Source organism: Triturus cristatus, chromosome 6, assembly GCF_964204655.1.
Source record: "Triturus cristatus chromosome 6, aTriCri1.1, whole genome shotgun sequence".
NCBI lineage: Eukaryota > Metazoa > Chordata > Amphibia > Caudata > Salamandridae > Triturus > Triturus cristatus.
The window spans coordinates 1,838,106,066-1,838,123,452 of record NC_140589.1 but is presented as its reverse complement, the minus strand read 5'-3'; the positions used below and the strand labels follow the sequence as shown (position 1 = coordinate 1,838,123,452).

Below are 17,387 nucleotides of genomic sequence, written 5' to 3'. Positions count from 1 at the left end.
TTTCTTCTAAGTGTGGAGTTTCTAAACTTTAAAATATTCACCTAAAATCAACCGAGTAACGAAAACGGAAATACTCACCTGCTATTAGGAGAGATCCCAGTGCTGGATCTTGGTGGCCAGCACTGACCCTGAAAAGTACTCACGACCATACTTGCAACTAACTGAATTTTCTCCCATAGGAAACCATTGACTGTTTTTCTGTGAAATTTTTTGTGTCGATTTTTCAAACTACAAATATTCTTTAAAATACTATGAAAACGTAATTCCTTACCTGTTTTAGATAGATGCCCCAGTACTGAGCCTAGGAGCCCAGCACGGGTTTACAAAAGTAACGAAAACATACTTTACCCGTAACTTGAATTTTCTCCCATAGGAACCCATTGGTTGTTTTTCTGTGAAATTTCTTCTAAGTGTCTATTTTACAAACTTATAAATATTCCTTAAAAATCGCCTGTGTAACTTAAACGCAGTTTCTCAACTGCTTACAGGTGGTACACTAGCGCTGGATCTAGGATCCAACACTGACCTAGAAAAAGTAACCCTAACCCCACTTACCTGCTAAGTGAATTTCCTTCCATAGGAAAACAGTGGTAATTTGATTAGAAAAAGTTTCTAAGTGTCAACTTTTAAAATAGCAAAATATTGCTTAAAAATCACAAAAGTAACTAAAACGAATTTGCTCACTTGTTTCCAAGAACTGTCCCAGGACTGAATCTAGGATCCAGTCCTGGAGTTAGAAAAGTAATCCTGAAAGTAATCAATTGCACATAACTTAAAATTCTCACTGAGCTCAATGTATTATTGTGTTTGAAATTGTGTTGCCTATTGCAACAAACAGTAACTAATATCTGCAAAAGTCAATTGCCTATTGCAAAGTATTTAACTAAAGCATCTCATTCTGAGAAAGTATATTTTGATACCTATTGTTGGTTCTAAAATAAAACAACCATATATTTTTTATATAAACCATTGGCCTAGAGTTCAGTTCTTGAGTGTGTGAGACCATTTGCTGACTGAGTGTGTACAACAAATGCTTTACACTGTCCTCTGATACTGCCTTACTGCTCGATCAAGCTACCACTTTAGAGAGTAAAGTTATATCTTACTTTAACCTCTGCCAAACCTCTGGGGACTGTGGACTCTGTACACACTAACTATTTGGGAATAGTATATACAGAGCCACTTTTTCACACTCAGTGCTGGACACCTAGATTCAGCACTGGGACATTTCCTGCAAACAGAGAAGTAAATACGTTTTGGTTATTTGTGCGATTTTTAAAGAATATTTTTAGATTTCAAAACTCCACACTTAGAAACTTTTTGGAAGACAATTGTCAATGTTATCCTATGGAGGAAGAACAGGTTATCGGTTCACAGGTAAGTAATCGACTGTGGGAGTTAAGGTTCTTGAGTTAGACTCAGGGGTCCCCCAGGGTCAGTGATGAACTGTTGCACCCTCAGCTGCACTAGGGCGGCCGGGTGCAGAGTGTTGAGGCCCAATGTTATCCAATGGGGGATAGGGGGCCTCCAGTTGGTGGCTGCTGGCAAGCAGGCCAATGGGTTGTGGGAGCAAAGCTCCTAGGGTTAAGGTCGGGGCAAATGGGGAAACAAAGTAGCAAAAAAGGTGCACCGTCAGCGGTACTGGGGTGGCCGGGCAGGAGCCTGTCCCTGGTTGATTGGATTCCACCCCCCATCCTCAAGATGGCGGGGACTCGGAGTTGTGCTTCACCTCACCTCCCCCACCTGAGGGGTGGAGTTGGCAGAGGTGGGCACGCCTCTGTCACTCACTTGTTTTTCCCGCCGGCTCTCCCGCCCAAAGTGGGGAGTAGAACCAGTGGGGACCAGTTGCTGAAAGCAGCAAATGGTCTGGGGAGGCTCAGAAAGGCAGCATACTTTTGAAGCTTCCCCTTCGTGGGGGAGGAGGCTAGGTACCTCGTCCCAGGATGTGTATGGTTTCATGCCCCCGAGAGCAGCAGGCTCTCGACCCAGGGGTCCAGAAACATGCCTGTGGTAGCAGCCTAAGCAGTCACTCAGTCAGGTCACTAGAAGTTGGTCGAGTTTCAGGGGGCATCTCTAAGATGCCCTCTGTTGTGCATTTTACATTAAATCCCATACTGGCACCAGTGTGGGTTTAATGTGCTGAGAAATTTGATACCAAACTTGCCAGTCTTCAGTGTAGCCATTCGTGTTGTGGAGTTCGTAATGACAAACTCCCAGCACCATATACTCTTAATGGCAGCACTGCACTTACAGTGCCTAGGAATGTACTTGGGCACTGTAGGGGTTCAGGGCTCATGCACCTGTATTCTCCCCACTGGTATAGTGCACCCCGCTAGAGGGGTGACTGATCTATGCTAGGGCAGTGGTTTGTGGGCATGGCACACAGGGATGTGTGCCATGTCGAGTCTTTACTTTGTTCGGCACCAAAACACGCAGCCTGCAAAGGAAGGGGGGGTGTGGTGTGGTGTGTGTGTATATATATATATATATATATATATATATATATATATATATATATATATATATATATATATATATATATATATATATATATATATATATATATATATATATATATATATATATATATATATATATATATATATATAAATAAATAAAGGTACAGGGCCTCTAAGGGTGGCACAATAAGTGCTGCAGCTCTTAGAGGTCTTCCCTCGTCACAGTGCCCTGGGTACCTGTGGTAACATTTACTAGGGGCTGACCTGTGGCCAGAGAGGCCAATTGGGTTAGTTTTGGGGAAAGAACACCGGTCCTGGGAACCAGATTGGCAGGGACCCAGGGCACACCAAGAAGAAGTGCATCAGTGGTCCACCAAAAAGTAAGTGTAAGTGTGTGTGTGGGTGGGGGATGTTACTGCAACAGAAATCACTTTCCTACAGTGTTCGTCTGGGAGATATTGCAATAATTGTTCCATTTTATCCCAGTGAGCTCTATTGTATCTGGAGAACAGACCTTATCTATTAGCTATACACCAATGGTTGGCTGATTGAGCAGCTACTCTCTTCCCTGAAGCATCTATTAGTTTGGATTCTTTATCTGGAGGTGATGCCTCTCCTGATGTTTGTCAGTTTACCCTCTTACGGGCATTAGAGACTACCAAAGAAACCAAAGGCAACAGACCCCTAATAAAAACTGGGTCAGAAGGTGGGGGTTTTATATTTTTTGCCCGCCCTAGGTGTTAGTATGCATGCTCTAACTGGATCTTTAAAAAAATTATTAGTAGGCCTCATCATCCCTTTCAACATAGGAAACACACATAAAACACAAGTGTTCTCTGAGGTTTTAAATAGGAAATCCTCTTCTAGGGCTTCTTTGTGTAAGGGTACTCTATGATAATTGGCTGCCCTAGCAATCAAATCCTGAAATGCAGTATTATCGTCAGGAGGGGAAAGTTTACCTGGGTATAGATCAAGGTCCGTATCTTGAGGTGATCTATGTTATAGTCATCCCATGGATCAGTTGGTGGCTGATTATAATTATTGTCATCCTCTCCTAAATCAGGATTTGTGTTAGGGAACCTGATGGTGTAATGTGTAGCTGATCTATCTCTGGCATAATGGGAAATGGTGAAGGTGGAGTGGTTTGAGGAATGTTAATAGGGCTAGTATCCATGTTCTTTTTCTTCTTCAGAGGGATTTTGTATTCAGTGTCTGCCTTTCGTTTAGAAGGTATTACTGGTTTAGCTGTTATTATGTCCAGTATCAGGATTTATATGAATCTTTTGTTTGGGATCCAGCTTTTCTTTCATTTTTTCCAAAATCGGCTCCGCTGGTTTTAAAGGGAGCATCTTTTTCGGTGCCGAGCTGGATTTGTCTTTTTTTCTTTTTTGGTGTGAAATGTTTCAGAACTGAAGGGGTATCGTCTTGGGCCCGAGCAGAAGGCTTGTCTGTTTTGGTGCCGAGCCTGAGGGCGAGGCGTTGGAAGAAGTCTCTCGGTGCCAACCATGGCCAACAGGCAGTGGTGGCCCAGAAGCCTTTTGTTTGGAGGAAGTAAGTTTGGGAGGCAAAGGGGCTTTATTACTCATGGCACCCTGTCCCGCTGTAACTTCTTCGGACTCCAGCTCAATCTCCAGATCCGTGTCCGATTCTTGGACAGAGAAGGCCTCTTCCACAACCGCCTCCATTTTCTACTGCTCTGTATCTTCATCAAGCCAGATGGTCCGGGAAAGTCTTTTTTGATCGGAACGATTGACAAGCGTTGCAGTCTTCTTCCTTGTGCTCCTGTGAGAGACTCAAGTTGCAGACTTTATGCAGATCAGTGCGTGGATACTTGGAGTTGCACTGAGGACAGAATTGAAACTGAGACCGTTCCATCGGCAGAAGACTGGATACTACGAAATGGAGTGCAAGTTGACCAACACGGCTAGACCCGAATGCCGCCAATAATGTCTTCTATACTGAAATGTTCCTATTTTTTCGACATGCGGAGAATGGCGAGACGCGTACGAAACAATACAGACGAGGGTACAGTGCGTTGCGCCGCGAGGGGATCCCGAAAAACGGTTCGAACCGGAGTGCCGCAAACCACATCCGAACCCCTTGGCGGAACAATGTAACCATGGAGTTGATGCCCATGCACACTATCACCAAAAGGAGGAGTCACATTACCTTGTGACTGGAAAAGACTTCTACAAAGAAAAACAATTTGCAAAACATCCGGACCCAACACTAGATGGCAGGAGTATGCAAAGAAGGTGTATCTACAGCACACATTCCTCGAACAGGTATTTTTCTAAAAGTTACTTTTCCTTAATATTTATTAAAAATCCTACTTAGCCATTGAATTGGATTTTAATAGCTGTTAAAAACAGTTTAATTATGTTTCTAGCTAGTCCCAAGATCTAGTATTAGGATTTTAATCTGTACTCTGGTTTTCTACAAAAGACGGCGAGGCCTGCTATAGTGAAAAATAGCTTTTGGGTGCTAGTCACTGTAAGGACATTAAGATTACATTTGTGTATGCCCTACTTTTAAATATCATGCACCTTGTCTTGTGGATTACAAGGACTACATAACAGTGATGTAATATTTAAAAGGGAGATTTTGACCAGTCTTAAGGCCATGTTTTACATGGTCACTGTAGTGAATGGCACAACAAGTCCCGCAGTCCCCTAGTGACATTTAACTTGCAGGCCCTGGGTAAATATTTGTACCAGTTATAAACCAATTAGGAAGATGTCAATTCAACCATATTTAAGGGCATGGTGGGAGCCACAGGCACTTTCCCACAGTTTAGGAGGGTTAAAGTACACAGAGTTCTAACATCAGCGAAAATAAAGGGTCCAGCAAAAGGCAAAAAATACAGGGTGACCACATAGAAAAGATGGATTTTCTACAAGTTTGCCACACCCTCATCTCACTTAATGTACCCAAATGTTTAGATCTAAAATCAAACAGAGAATACAGTTTCCTTCTGTAGATTTGGTACATACATTTTTGTAAGGAGAAGCAGTCACAGCAGATTTGGCCAATGATGTGCGTTATAGATAAAAACACTAAAAACCTTAAAGATAGTAGCAAATCTATTTTCAAAATATTACGAAATACTGCACAGCACAAACTGAACTAAGTATTGATCTTTCGTGTTATCACCAACACAACAGCTCTCAATTTAATGAGCTTGGAGGGAAGGACACCTTAATCAGCTATACCAGTATTCAAATCTGTGTTTTGCACGTTTCACTGATCAGTGTAACAGGCTCACAACTTTATCACAAAAAATGAAGTTTGCGAAGGTGTGTTAATAATGGAAGTTTTAGCAGGGATTTAAACCGATTACCTTTCTCCAATACATTTCTTCACTGAGCTTCATTTGAAGCTCAGACAACAAATGAACTTGGCACAAAAATATTTTTCTCCACATAAATACCTCTGGTCAAATTTCATTAGCAACTTATATGTACATATAGGCAGCCATTAAGTTGGCCAATAAAAAAACAAAATACCTGCTCCTTGGTGAACTGCTTGACAGACAGCACATGCTGACCAATAAGGGGGTGAAGCAGTGGTGATATCTGCGGGTGTGGACCACTCTGCATGGCCATGTTCTGAGGAGAGTTCATTCTCGGCAGTGGAGGAGGGTGAGGATATCCATCCTGAAGGAATGGAAGATCTAGAAACACACAATTTGCTGGTCAAATCTTGGCAAATGGTTTACAGCACATTACAAATGAGTAAAAATGATGAGATTAGCCAACTTAAACAATGAGCGATTATGCAGAGTTTTCCATTTTGCCAAGTAGAATGATTGAGGAAGCGCTGGGCTTGGCCAAAAGGGATTAAAGGCGCATGCAAGATCCGGCAGAGTGATGCTCCTGAATGCAAGCAAGGTCGCTAATGGGTTTGAATGAGGTTGACTGGTGGACCAAGGTGAAGCATACACCACTGCATGCAGGAAACACACTAAAATGTGAATCAGTTTCCCATCACGCAAAAAGTTATAAGAAAGCGGATGACTAAATGGGCACTGCTGAGCACTTAGTGAGAGAAGCTTTAGCACAGTTATTTAAGCATTGGTCACATCTTTTTGATGACCTGATTGGTTTAAAAGAAAATATTCTCTACAGATCATCACAGCCAGCAAGCTTCAACTGAGCTAACGTGCTTCTCTTGTAACTTGATACAAAACAAACCTGCACAAGGAGTGTCCAAACAAATCAGTCATAAAAAGCCAATTGCCCAATGAACCTCCCCCCCCCCCTTACAATCAAGACAAATCCTTAACTCCACCTAGACCTCCATGATCAGCCAAGACTGAATTCGCCAGCCTCAAAATTCACAAAAAGCTCAATAATTCCTTGCATATAGCCAGAGTCTTGGATTTATTTGCCCTCTAAGCCAATAAACAAACATCTTCAACTTACCAACAATTAATGCCCCTATCAAAATACTGGTTGCCTCGTCTTCCAACCCTGAAGACCATCTAACCCCCATGCTTTCCTGCAAGTTGCAGTCTGTTTGATCGCAACACCTATTGTGTGTGGATTTAGATTCCGTATATAGGTTTCCTGATTTATCCCCTTATATTGGTATAATTCATATTGCCCTTCTTTAGGCATAGAAAATCCAGCCCTTTTAGGCATTATCCATGCTAACCAAATACAGGCATGGACTCCTACATCCGTCCATCCACGTCACAACGAGTTCTTGGAAAACCGGACTCTTAAGCCTTTAGGAATTTCCCTTGCTTGGATATTGATTTCTCCAAGAACTCATTTAGTATGCATGAACATCTATTTCTTAGGGGTTCATTCATGACGTTCCTATGCCCGACTTTTACGTCAATACAGGCATTCCTAAACCACTTCAAGGTATAAACATACCTTCACTTGCCCTGGCAAACCACGGTTCCGGCACGATCCAGCTCGACTGCCTGCTTGTGGTGCGCCACGGCACGTTCGGAAGGAAATCGAGTTCCAGTCTGACGCACTGACCAGACGCTGTCATCCTCGTCTCAGAGAATCCAGCTCCAGTGTTTCTGACTCCCCTTGTGGGGTGTAAGATATCGAGTCCCAGAAAAGAGATTCCAACCTCGCACATTCTAAGGTATGGAGCAGACTAGAACTTAGAGAAACTTTTGGCAACTCTTGGCAAAACTAAAATTATAGCTATAGTTAGCTATACTTTAGAAAACAGCACTTACTTCACTTAGATTAGGTACACTGGGGTAGAACTATTTAGAAGCATCAGATGAGTATCCACTTTTTAGCCTGTGTTATTTATATATGTGTATATGAATATGTCATAGCTACAAACCATGCTATTGTAGTATTATTTTATCTTACTGCTAACTCTGTACATATTGTACTTCGCAGCCTGGCTTACGATTGTAGCAGTTCACATCTCTTGTATGAGAAATAAGACTGTTCAATAAACCCTTTTTATTGAAACGCCCGTCTCTCTATTTCTGTGCAACTCTGTAGAAACTAAGTATGCACGATTGACTGAGTGAAACTGTTATTGACACAGTCTGCCACCACACACTACAAACACGCCTCTACGATACCGAAATCTAAGAGAAGGCCCTGGACTGGACCACCTCCTTCCTCTCCGACAGAACACAGAGCGTCCGCCTCCCCCTCCGCTCCGAAGCCACCGAGATCTGCGGCGTACCCCAAGGCTCATCCCTCAGCGCAACGCTGTTCAATGTCTACATGGCACCACTCGCCCACGTCGCACGACCTCAACATCATCTCCTACGCTGACGACACCCAGCTGATCCGCTCCCTCACCAAAGACCTCCGCACCGACAAAACCAACCCCCACGAAGGAATGAAGGCCGTCGCCGACTGGATGAGAAACAGCCGACTGAAGCTGAACTCAGACAAGACAGAGGTGTTCATCCTCGGATCCACCCCCTCGGCCTAGGACGACTCCTGGTGGCCAGCTGCACTACGAGCCCCCCCCCCCATACCCACCGACCACGCACCCAACCTAGGGGTCATCCTCGACTCCACCCTCTCCATGAAGAAGCAGGTCAACACCGTCTCCTGCTCCTGCTTCAACACAATCCGCTTGCTTCGCAGGATCTTCAAGTGGATCCAAACCGAAACAAGGACGGTCACCCATGCCCTCGTCAGCAGAAGACTGGACTACGGAAACACATTCTACGCAGGAGCCCCGGCCAAACTCCTGAAACAACACCAACGCATCTGCGCGCCTGATCCTCGACATCCCTCGCCGCAGCCACATCACACCCCACCTGAGAGATCTGCACTGGCTCCCCATCAACAAGAGGATAACCTTCAAACTCCTCACCCACTCACACAAGGCTCTCCACAACACCGGACCAGCGTACCTCAACAGCCGACTCAGCCTCTACACCCACACCCGCCAGCTCCGCAGACCGTGCCCTAGCCACCGCCCCTGCATCCTAAGAGTAACCACCGGAGGCAGATCATTCTCTCACCTCGCCGCCAAGACATGGAACACCCTCCCCATCCGCCTGCGGCAGACCGAAGACCTTCTAACCTTCAGGAGACTCCTCAAGACCTGGCTCTTCGAACAGTAGCAGCTTGACCCCCCACACCACCCTCTCCAGCGCCTCGAGACCCTCGCGGGTATGAAGTGCGCTTTATAAATGCCATGATTGATTATTTCTACGGTTCTGAGGTTGTTCCGACTAAGGGAAGGAATATGCTACTTACCAGTATGCATCTGTTCTTGGCATGTAGAGCTGCAGATCTATACACTGTGCATAGATCGCCATCTGGTGTTGGGCCCGGATGTTTGCAGTTTGTTTTTCCACTTGGAAAGTCTTTGGGAGTCACGAGGTCGGTGACTCTTCCTCTGGTTAGTATTGCGCATGGGCTTCGGCTCCATCCTCAGATTGTTTTTCGCCAGCAGGGAAAGATGGAGCGTAGTAGTAACAGTAAAGACACCCATGTGTATTGTATCTAAATAAGATAAGACTGGAACGGATACAGGTAGCCGGGGAGGCGGGTGGGCGTGTATAGATCTGCAGCTCTACATGCCAAGAACAGATACAGATGCATACTGGTAAGTAGCATATTCCGTTCGAGGCATATGAGCTGCAGATTATACACTGTGCTTAGATTATATAGCAGTACCCAACCCTAGCGGCGACCACCGGTATCCGTTGCAGTTGTCTGAAAAAGTGTTTTTAGTACAGCTTGGCCCACACTAGCTTGTTGCTTGGTTTGCACATCTACACAATAGTGTTTTGTGAAGGTGTGTGGTGTTGACCATGTCACTGCTTTGCAGATGTCATCTAGTGGTATGTTCCCTAGGAAAGCCATAGAAGCCCCTATCTTCCTTGTAGAGTGGGCTTTAGGGGGAACCGATAGTGTTCGTTTTGCTTTGTGGTAGAAAATCTGTATGCATTTTACAATCCACCTAGCTATCCCTGATTTAGAAATAGGGTTGCCTTTGTGTGGTGGGGAGAAGGAAACAAATAGCTGTTTAGTTTTCCTGAAAGGTTGTGTTCTCTGGATGTAGTAAAGTAAAGCCCTTTTAACATCCAGTGTGTGTAAGGCTCTTTCCGCAACTGTTTGGGGTTGCGAGAAAAAGACTGGTAATTCTACCGACTGGTTTAGATGGAATGGGGAAATGACTTTGGGTAGAAACTTGGGATTGGTGCGCAGTACAACCTTGTTGTGATGCATCTGAAGAAAAAGTTCCTGTATAGTGAGTGCTTGTATTTCACTAACTCTTCTGAGGGAAGTGATGGCCACTAGAAAAGCTGTTTTCCATGTGAGAAATTGCAGCTCGCACTTATGTAATGGTTCGAAAGGGGGTCCCATTAACCGTGTGAGGACTATATTCAAGTTCCAAACAGGTGAGGGTGGCACTCTGTGTGGAATTACTCTTTTGAGGCCTTCTATAAAAGCTTTGATGGCAGGCACTTTGAAAAGTGAGAGGTGCTGCCTGTTTTGTAAATAGGCAGCAATTGCAGCAAGGTGTAACCGAATGGAGGTATATGCTAGGTTACACCTTTGTAAATGGAGTAAATAACATATAATGTGTTGTATGGATACATTTAAGGGATTTATTGTGTTGTTGTTGCAGTAAACAACACATTTTTCCACTTTGCTGCATAGCACGCCCTAGTAGTAGGGCGTCTAGCTTCCCTGATAATGTTCATGCAATCAGGGGGAAGGTTAAGGTATCCAAATTCTAGGACCTCAGGAGCCAGATCGCAAGGTTGAGTTGAGCTGGGTCCGGGTGCCTGATCTCTCCATGGTTCTGGGTTAGGAGGCATGGTGAGAGGCATAGCTTTTGGTGTGGTACTACTGAGAGTTCTAGCAGTGTGGTGTACCACGGTTGTCTGGCCCATGTTGGAGCTACTAGGATCAGAGTCAGGGAACGCTGCTGTAGCTTTTGCACCACTAATGGAATTAGTGGGAGAGGTGGAAAAGCGTATGCAAATTTGTTTGACCAGTTCATCCATATCGCATTGCCTTTGGACAATGGGTGTGGATATCTGGCGGCGAAGCTTGGGCATTTTTTGTTTTCGTGGGTGGCGAATAGGTCTATGTGTGGATGCCCCCACTTCTGAAAGAACGGGCGAAGAACCTTTGGGTGAAGTTCCCCCTCGTGGATCTGCTGTGTCTGTCTGCTCAGCAGATCTGCCATGGTGTTTTGTACTCCTGGGACGTGTTGGGCTAGGAGAAAAATCTTTTGTGGAATTGCCCATCTCCATATGCTCTGTGCTAACAGAGAGCTGTGGAGAGTGTGTGCCCCCCTGTTTTTTAATGTAGTACATGGCAGTCATGTTGTCTGTGCGAATGAGGACTGCCTTGCCTGAAATCTGCGCTTGGAAGGATTTTAGGGCGAGGAAGATCGCTAGTAACGCCAGATGGTTTATGTGGAGTAACTTCTGTTGCAGCGTCCATGTGCCCTGTGCTGTGAGATGTAACAGATGAGCTCCCCCAGCCGGAGAGCGATGCATCTGCCGTTAGGATTATTTGTGGGACCGGGTCCAGGAACGGTCGACCTCTGGAAAGGTTTGTGGTGTTCCACCACTGCAGAGAGCGATGGGTGCGACCGTCTACCAACACCAGATCCGTCAGTTGCCCCTGGGCCTGGTTCCACTGGCGCGCCAAACACTCTTGGAGTGGGCGCATTTGGAGTCTTGCATGTGGCACTATAAAGATGCAAGAGGCCATCATCCCTATGAGCTGCATAAACACTCTTGCTGGGAGAGAGTGTTGGGACAGGAATTTTTGACGCAGCGTCTGTATTTCTGCAATCCTGGCAAGGTTGGGATAGGCTATGGCCTTTGAGGTGTCTATGGTGGCACCGAGATATTGTTTTGTGTGTGATGGTACCAGGTGGGATTGTTGATGGTTCACCGTGAAGCCTATCTGGTGAAGTAGTTGGACAGTAGCGGCGGTATGTTGCACACATTGTTGGTAGGACGTGGCTTTTATTAGCCAATCGTCCAGATACGGGAAGACGTGAATGTGCGGTCTTCTGAGGTGTGCAGCCACTACTGCCAGGCACTTGGTGAACACCCTTGGTGCTGTTGTTACCCCGAACGGGAGCACCTTGAACTGGTAGTGTTGTCCGTCTACCATAAACCTGAGGTACTTTCTGTGAGATTGGTGTACTGGGATGTGAAAGTACGCGTCTTTCAAGTCCAGAGTGGTGAGAAAGTCGTTCTGGGAGATAAGTGGAAGAACCTGTTGGAGGGTTACAATGTGAAAATGGTCCGAATGAATGTAAGTGTTTAGAGGTCTGAGATCCAAGATAGGTCGTAGGGTCTCGTCTGTCTTTGGAATTAGAAAGTACAGGGAGTAGACCCCTACATTTTGTTGATTTATGGGGACCTGCTCTATTGCTCCTTTTTGCAGGAGAGAGCTCACCTCCTGTGTTAGTAGCGCAGTATGTTCTTGCGACATAGGGCGGTGCCTGGGTGGAATGTTGGGGGGTGTAGATGTTAATTCTAGGCAATACCCTGACTGAATAATTTGTGTCACCCATCTGTCTGGGGTGATTGTCTCCCAGACGTGAAGGAAATGTCGTAGTCTGCCTCCGACCGGAGTGGAATGGTCTGGAGGGAGCGGGGGAAAGTCATTGGGCAGGAGGTGTGGCAGAGCGGGCGGTATTTGTTTTGCCTCTGCCCTTATTATTGTTACCTCTGTATCAGCCTCTTTGATAACCCTTCGTGAAGGTAGACTGAGGCGGGGATTTATATGACGTGGATGCACTGTCCGAGGAGTAGCCTCTGCCCGTGGCCCGAAAGGAAGAACGGCGAAAGGAGAGCCTGGGAGTCTGTGTTTGTAGGGCTCCCATAGATTTCGCCGTGTCTGTATCTTTTTTCATTTTTTCCAGGGCTTCATCTATTTTAGGACCAAATAGATGATCTTGGTCGAATGGGTGATTTAGTATAGAGGCTTGAACCTCTGGTTTAAACCCTGAAACCCTGAGCCAGGCATGGCGACGGAGAAGGACACTGGTGTTTATGGCCCTGGAGGCTGTATCTGCCGCATCTAGGGCACATCGTATCGAGGTATTGGTTATTGTTTTTCCCTCTTGAATAAGTTCATTAGCCCTAGTCTTGTACTTTTCAGGGAGATGGTGCATGATGGTCTCTAGCTCATCATAGTGCGCCCTGTCGTATCGGGCCAACAGTGCTTGCGTATTGGCAATACGCCATATATTGGCCGCTTGTGACGCAGTGCGCTTCCCTGACGCATCTAGCAGCTTGGACTCTTTGTCAGGTGGGGGCGCCTCGCCTGACGCCTGAGAATTTGAGCGCTTCCTGGCTGTAGATACCACTAGGGAATCTAATGGTGCAGGGCCCTTAATGTAAGAAGGGTCTGTAGGGGCGGCTTTGTATTTCTTTTCTATCCGAGGGTTTAGGACCCTGGCCCTGACTGGGTCTTTAAAAACCTCAGGGGCATGTTTAATTACGCCCTTTAACATAGGAAGAATGGCAGTGGACCTATGTGTATCGTCAAAAGTGTCTAGGAGGAAGTCCTCCTCCACTGGGTCGGTATGTAACTCCACCCCGTGGTAGTGTGCCGCCCGTTGTAACAAGTGGTGAAAACCCAAGGAATCTTCAGGAGGGGATGGCCTAGATGGATAAAGGTCATCCTGTGGGACATCTGGGATGTCCGGATTGTTATAATCATCCCATGGGTCTGGAGATCCAGTAGGGGTGGGATCTTGTGGCACATCTGCTGGATCATAGTAAGGGTCCCCCAAATCGTCTGGGACAGGAGACAAGGTGGGGGAACGATGAGGTGGAAGGGGTGGAGGTGGAGAGGGTGGAGGAGGTAGAGGAGGCGGGGAAGGCACCCTGAAAGGAGAGGTAGCAATGTCCTTTCTCTTTGGAGGTGGAGCCGGCTTGTCCAAATGTCTCTTTTTTGAAGACAATGTCAAGTGTCCAGTCTTTGGATCCTTGGTGAGGGTTTTTTGCAAGGGATCCGGTGTGAAGAGCTCCTGTGACACTGGTTGTTCGGTCGGCGCCGAAGGTTTCGGGGCCGGCGGCCTTTTAGGTTTGTCGAAGCCGTGCTTCCTGGGAACCTCCGTTTTTTTGGTCGGCGCCAAAGAGGGTTTCGGCACGGGAGTGTCGGTGCCGAGGGACTTGTGATGTTTGGTCAGCGCCGGGGGAGGCGGTTTCGGCACCGAAGACTTCGGTGCCGGGTTCGGTGTGGAGGTGGAGGCTGATTTTTTCTTCGGTGCCGAAGGGTGTTTGTCGGCACCGGTGGCCGGCTGGCTCAAGCCCGAGCTGCCGGAAGGCTTAGAAGGCTTCTTTACCGGGCCCTAAGGTGGGGTGTGAGAAGCAGTGTCCTTGGTCTTGCCTAGGCCCGTAGGCGAAGGTGTGACCGAAGCCTTTTTCGGGATCGGCGTGGGAGGGGGAATTGTACTCACGACCCGCTGCGCCTGGGTGATGTCCTCCACATCTGAGTCGGCGTGGGAGGGGGAATTGTACTCACGACCCGCAGCACCGGGGTGATGTCCTCCACATCTGAGTCGTCGGCCTCGGAAGCGCTGACGAGGTTGTCGTCCTCCTGTTCGATGTCCTGCTGTCCCGGAGCTTCGACGTCGTCCCCGAAGATGTCGACTGGAGCGGAGGTCGAGGAGTGCGCCATGTTGCGTCTAGCCCGTCGATCTCGAATGGTCTTTTTTTGAGCGAAAAGACTTGCAGGCGGGACAGTCTCGGGCCTCATGTTCTGGGGAGAGGCAGAGGTTGCACACCTCATGGAGATCGGTGTGGGGAAACTTGGACCCACATCGAGGGCACTTCTTGAAGGGAGTTCTTTCCATCAGCCGAGACCGGAGCCAGAATAGGCCCGAAGGCCGCCGTCGACCACCGGAATCGAAGAAGTGACTAAGAGAAGATGAATAAGATGATTTATGTCTTTGAAGAAGCTCGATGAGCGAGGATTTGTGCGTCGATCGGTGAACTGGGAAGTTCGGAACCGGAGCGCGAAGTTTTACATCCGAGCCCGATGGCGGAAAAAAACAATCTGAGGATGGAGCCGAAGCCCATGCGCAATACTAACCAGAGGAGGAGTCACCGACCTCGTGACTCCCAAAGACTTTCCAAGAGGAAAAACAAACTGCAAACATCCGGGCCCAACACCAGATGGCGATCTATGAACAATGTATAATCTGCAGCTCATATGCCTCGAACACAAAGTTGTCATGTTTTGAATATGCTACTTACCAGTATGCATCTGTTCTTGGCATGTAGGGCTGCTGACATTCATATCTGTGCATAGATCGCCGCCTAGTGTTGGGTCCGGATGTTTGCACGTTGTTGTCCTGGAAGAGTCTTCGAAGTATCCTTGGATAGGTGACTCCTCCCCTGGACTACAGTGCGCATGGGCATCCTCTCCATCCTTAGATTGTTTTTCGCCATTGTGGCAGTGATGGAGTAGATACAGAAAGTGATGCCCATGCTTACAGTAATTCTGAGAGCTGCAGCTGCTACAGGCGCCGGGGAGGAGGGAGGGCGATATGAATGTCAGCAGCCCTACATGCCAAGAACAGATGCATACTGGTAAGTAGCATATTCAGTTCGAGGCATGTGGGCTGCTGAATTCATATCTGTGCATAGAATGTATAGCAGTGCCCTCTTATTAGCGGCGGCTACCCGTGCCAGCTGCAGCGGTCTGAAAAAGAGTTTTTAGAACAGCCTGTCCTACAGCTGCCTGCTGTTTTGACTGCACATCTACACAATAGTGTTTAGTAAAAGTGTGTGTAGTGGACCATGTGGCTGCTCTGCATATATCATGCAGGGGAATATTTCCTAGAAAAGCCATGGAAGCCCCTAACTTACGTGTTGAGTGGGCTCGTGGTGGAATAGTTAATGTGCGTTTTGCCTTTTGATAACAGATTTGAATACACTTAACTATCCATCTGGCTATCCCTGCTTTGGAGATGGCGTTACCTTTGTGGTGCGGGGCAAAGGCAACGAACAGTTGTTTTGTCTTCCTGAAGGGTTTAGTCCTGTCGATGTAGTACATGAGGGCCCTCCGTACATCTAGTGTATGGAGTGCCCTTTCTGCGACAGTTTGCGGGTTTTGGAAGAAAACGGGCAGTTCGATAGTCTGATTCATGTGGAACTGCGATATTACTTTGGGCATGAATTTTGGGTTGGTACGTAGTACGACCCTGTTGGCATGAACCTGTATAAATGGCTCTTGAACGGTTAGTGCCTGGAGTTCACTAACTCTTCTTAAGGAAGTGATCGCTACCAGGAAAGCTACTTTCCAGGTGAGGAATTGAATCTCGCATGAGTGTAGAGGTTCAAAGGGTGGACCCATTAGGCGTGTGAGGACCAGGTTGAGGTTCCACATTGGAGCCGGTGGGTGACTAGGTGGAATGACTCGTTTGAGTCCTTCCAAGAATGCTTTGATGGCAGGCACTCTGAATAGAGAGAGGTGCTGCCTGGTTTGCAGATAGGCTGATATTGCGGTCAAATGGACACGTATAGAGGTGTACGCTAGATTGCAACGATATAGGTGTAATAGGTAGCAAATGATGTTTTGGATGGATGCGTCCAGCGGGTTAATGTCATTATTACTGCAATAAATGACGAACCTTTTCCATTTGGCTGCATAGCAAGCTCTTGTAGTGGGTCTTCTGGCCTCCTTGATGATGTCCATACAGTCAGGTGGCAGGTTGAGATAGCCAAACTCTAGGACTTCAGGAGCCAGATTGCCAGGTTCAGCTGTTGCGGATCTGGGTGCTGAATCTCTCTATGGTTCTGCGTCAAATGAGCGGGTTTGATCCGCAACCTTTGATGCGGCACCACGGAAAGTTCGAGGAAGGTGGTGTACCATGGCTGGCGTGCCCACGTAGGAGCAACTAGGACGAGTGTCAGGGAGTGTTGTCTGAGTTTGCGAGCCACCAGCGGTATCAACGGCGCTGGGGGAAAAGCGTACGCAAATCTGCCGGACCAGTTCATCCATATCGCATTGCCCTGCGACTGCGGATGTGGGAACCTGGCGGCAAAGCTTTGGCATTTTGTGTTTTCGCTTGTGGCGAACAGGTCTATCTCCGGATGACCCCACTGCTGGAAGTACGGCTGGAGTACTGATGGGTGTAACTCCCACTCGTGCATCTGGTGGCTGTGTCTGCTGAGCAGATCCGCCATCTGGTTGTCCTTGCCGGGGAGGTGTTCCGCCATGAGGAACATGTTCCTTTGAATGGCCCACTTCCACATGCTCTGAGCCAGATGAGACAACTGTGGAGAGTGTGTTCCTCCCTGTTTCTGTATGTAGTACATTGCGGTCATGTTGTCCGTCCGGATCAACACGACCTTGTTGCACAGATGTACTTTGAATGCCTTCATGGCCAGGAAGATTGCCATCAGTTCCAGAAGGTTGATGTGCATCTTCTTCTGTTGTGTCGTCCATAGTCCCTGCACTGTGTAGTGGAGTACATGAG

General features: G+C 47.1%; 1 protein-coding gene across 2 annotated transcripts in view; it reads right to left on the bottom strand.

The window, feature by feature from the left end:
- The window catches only part of CAD (carbamoyl-phosphate synthetase 2, aspartate transcarbamylase, and dihydroorotase), a 399,701-nt gene that overhangs the window by 52,880 nt on the left and 329,434 nt on the right, over window positions 1-17,387 (bottom strand). For both annotated transcript variants that reach the window (XM_085613270.1, XM_085613271.1), the window contains one exon: window positions 5,966-6,132. In XM_085613270.1, the coding sequence (XP_085469396.1) occupies window positions 5,966-6,132 (167 nt within the window). The remainder of the gene's footprint in view (window positions 1-5,965; window positions 6,133-17,387) is intronic.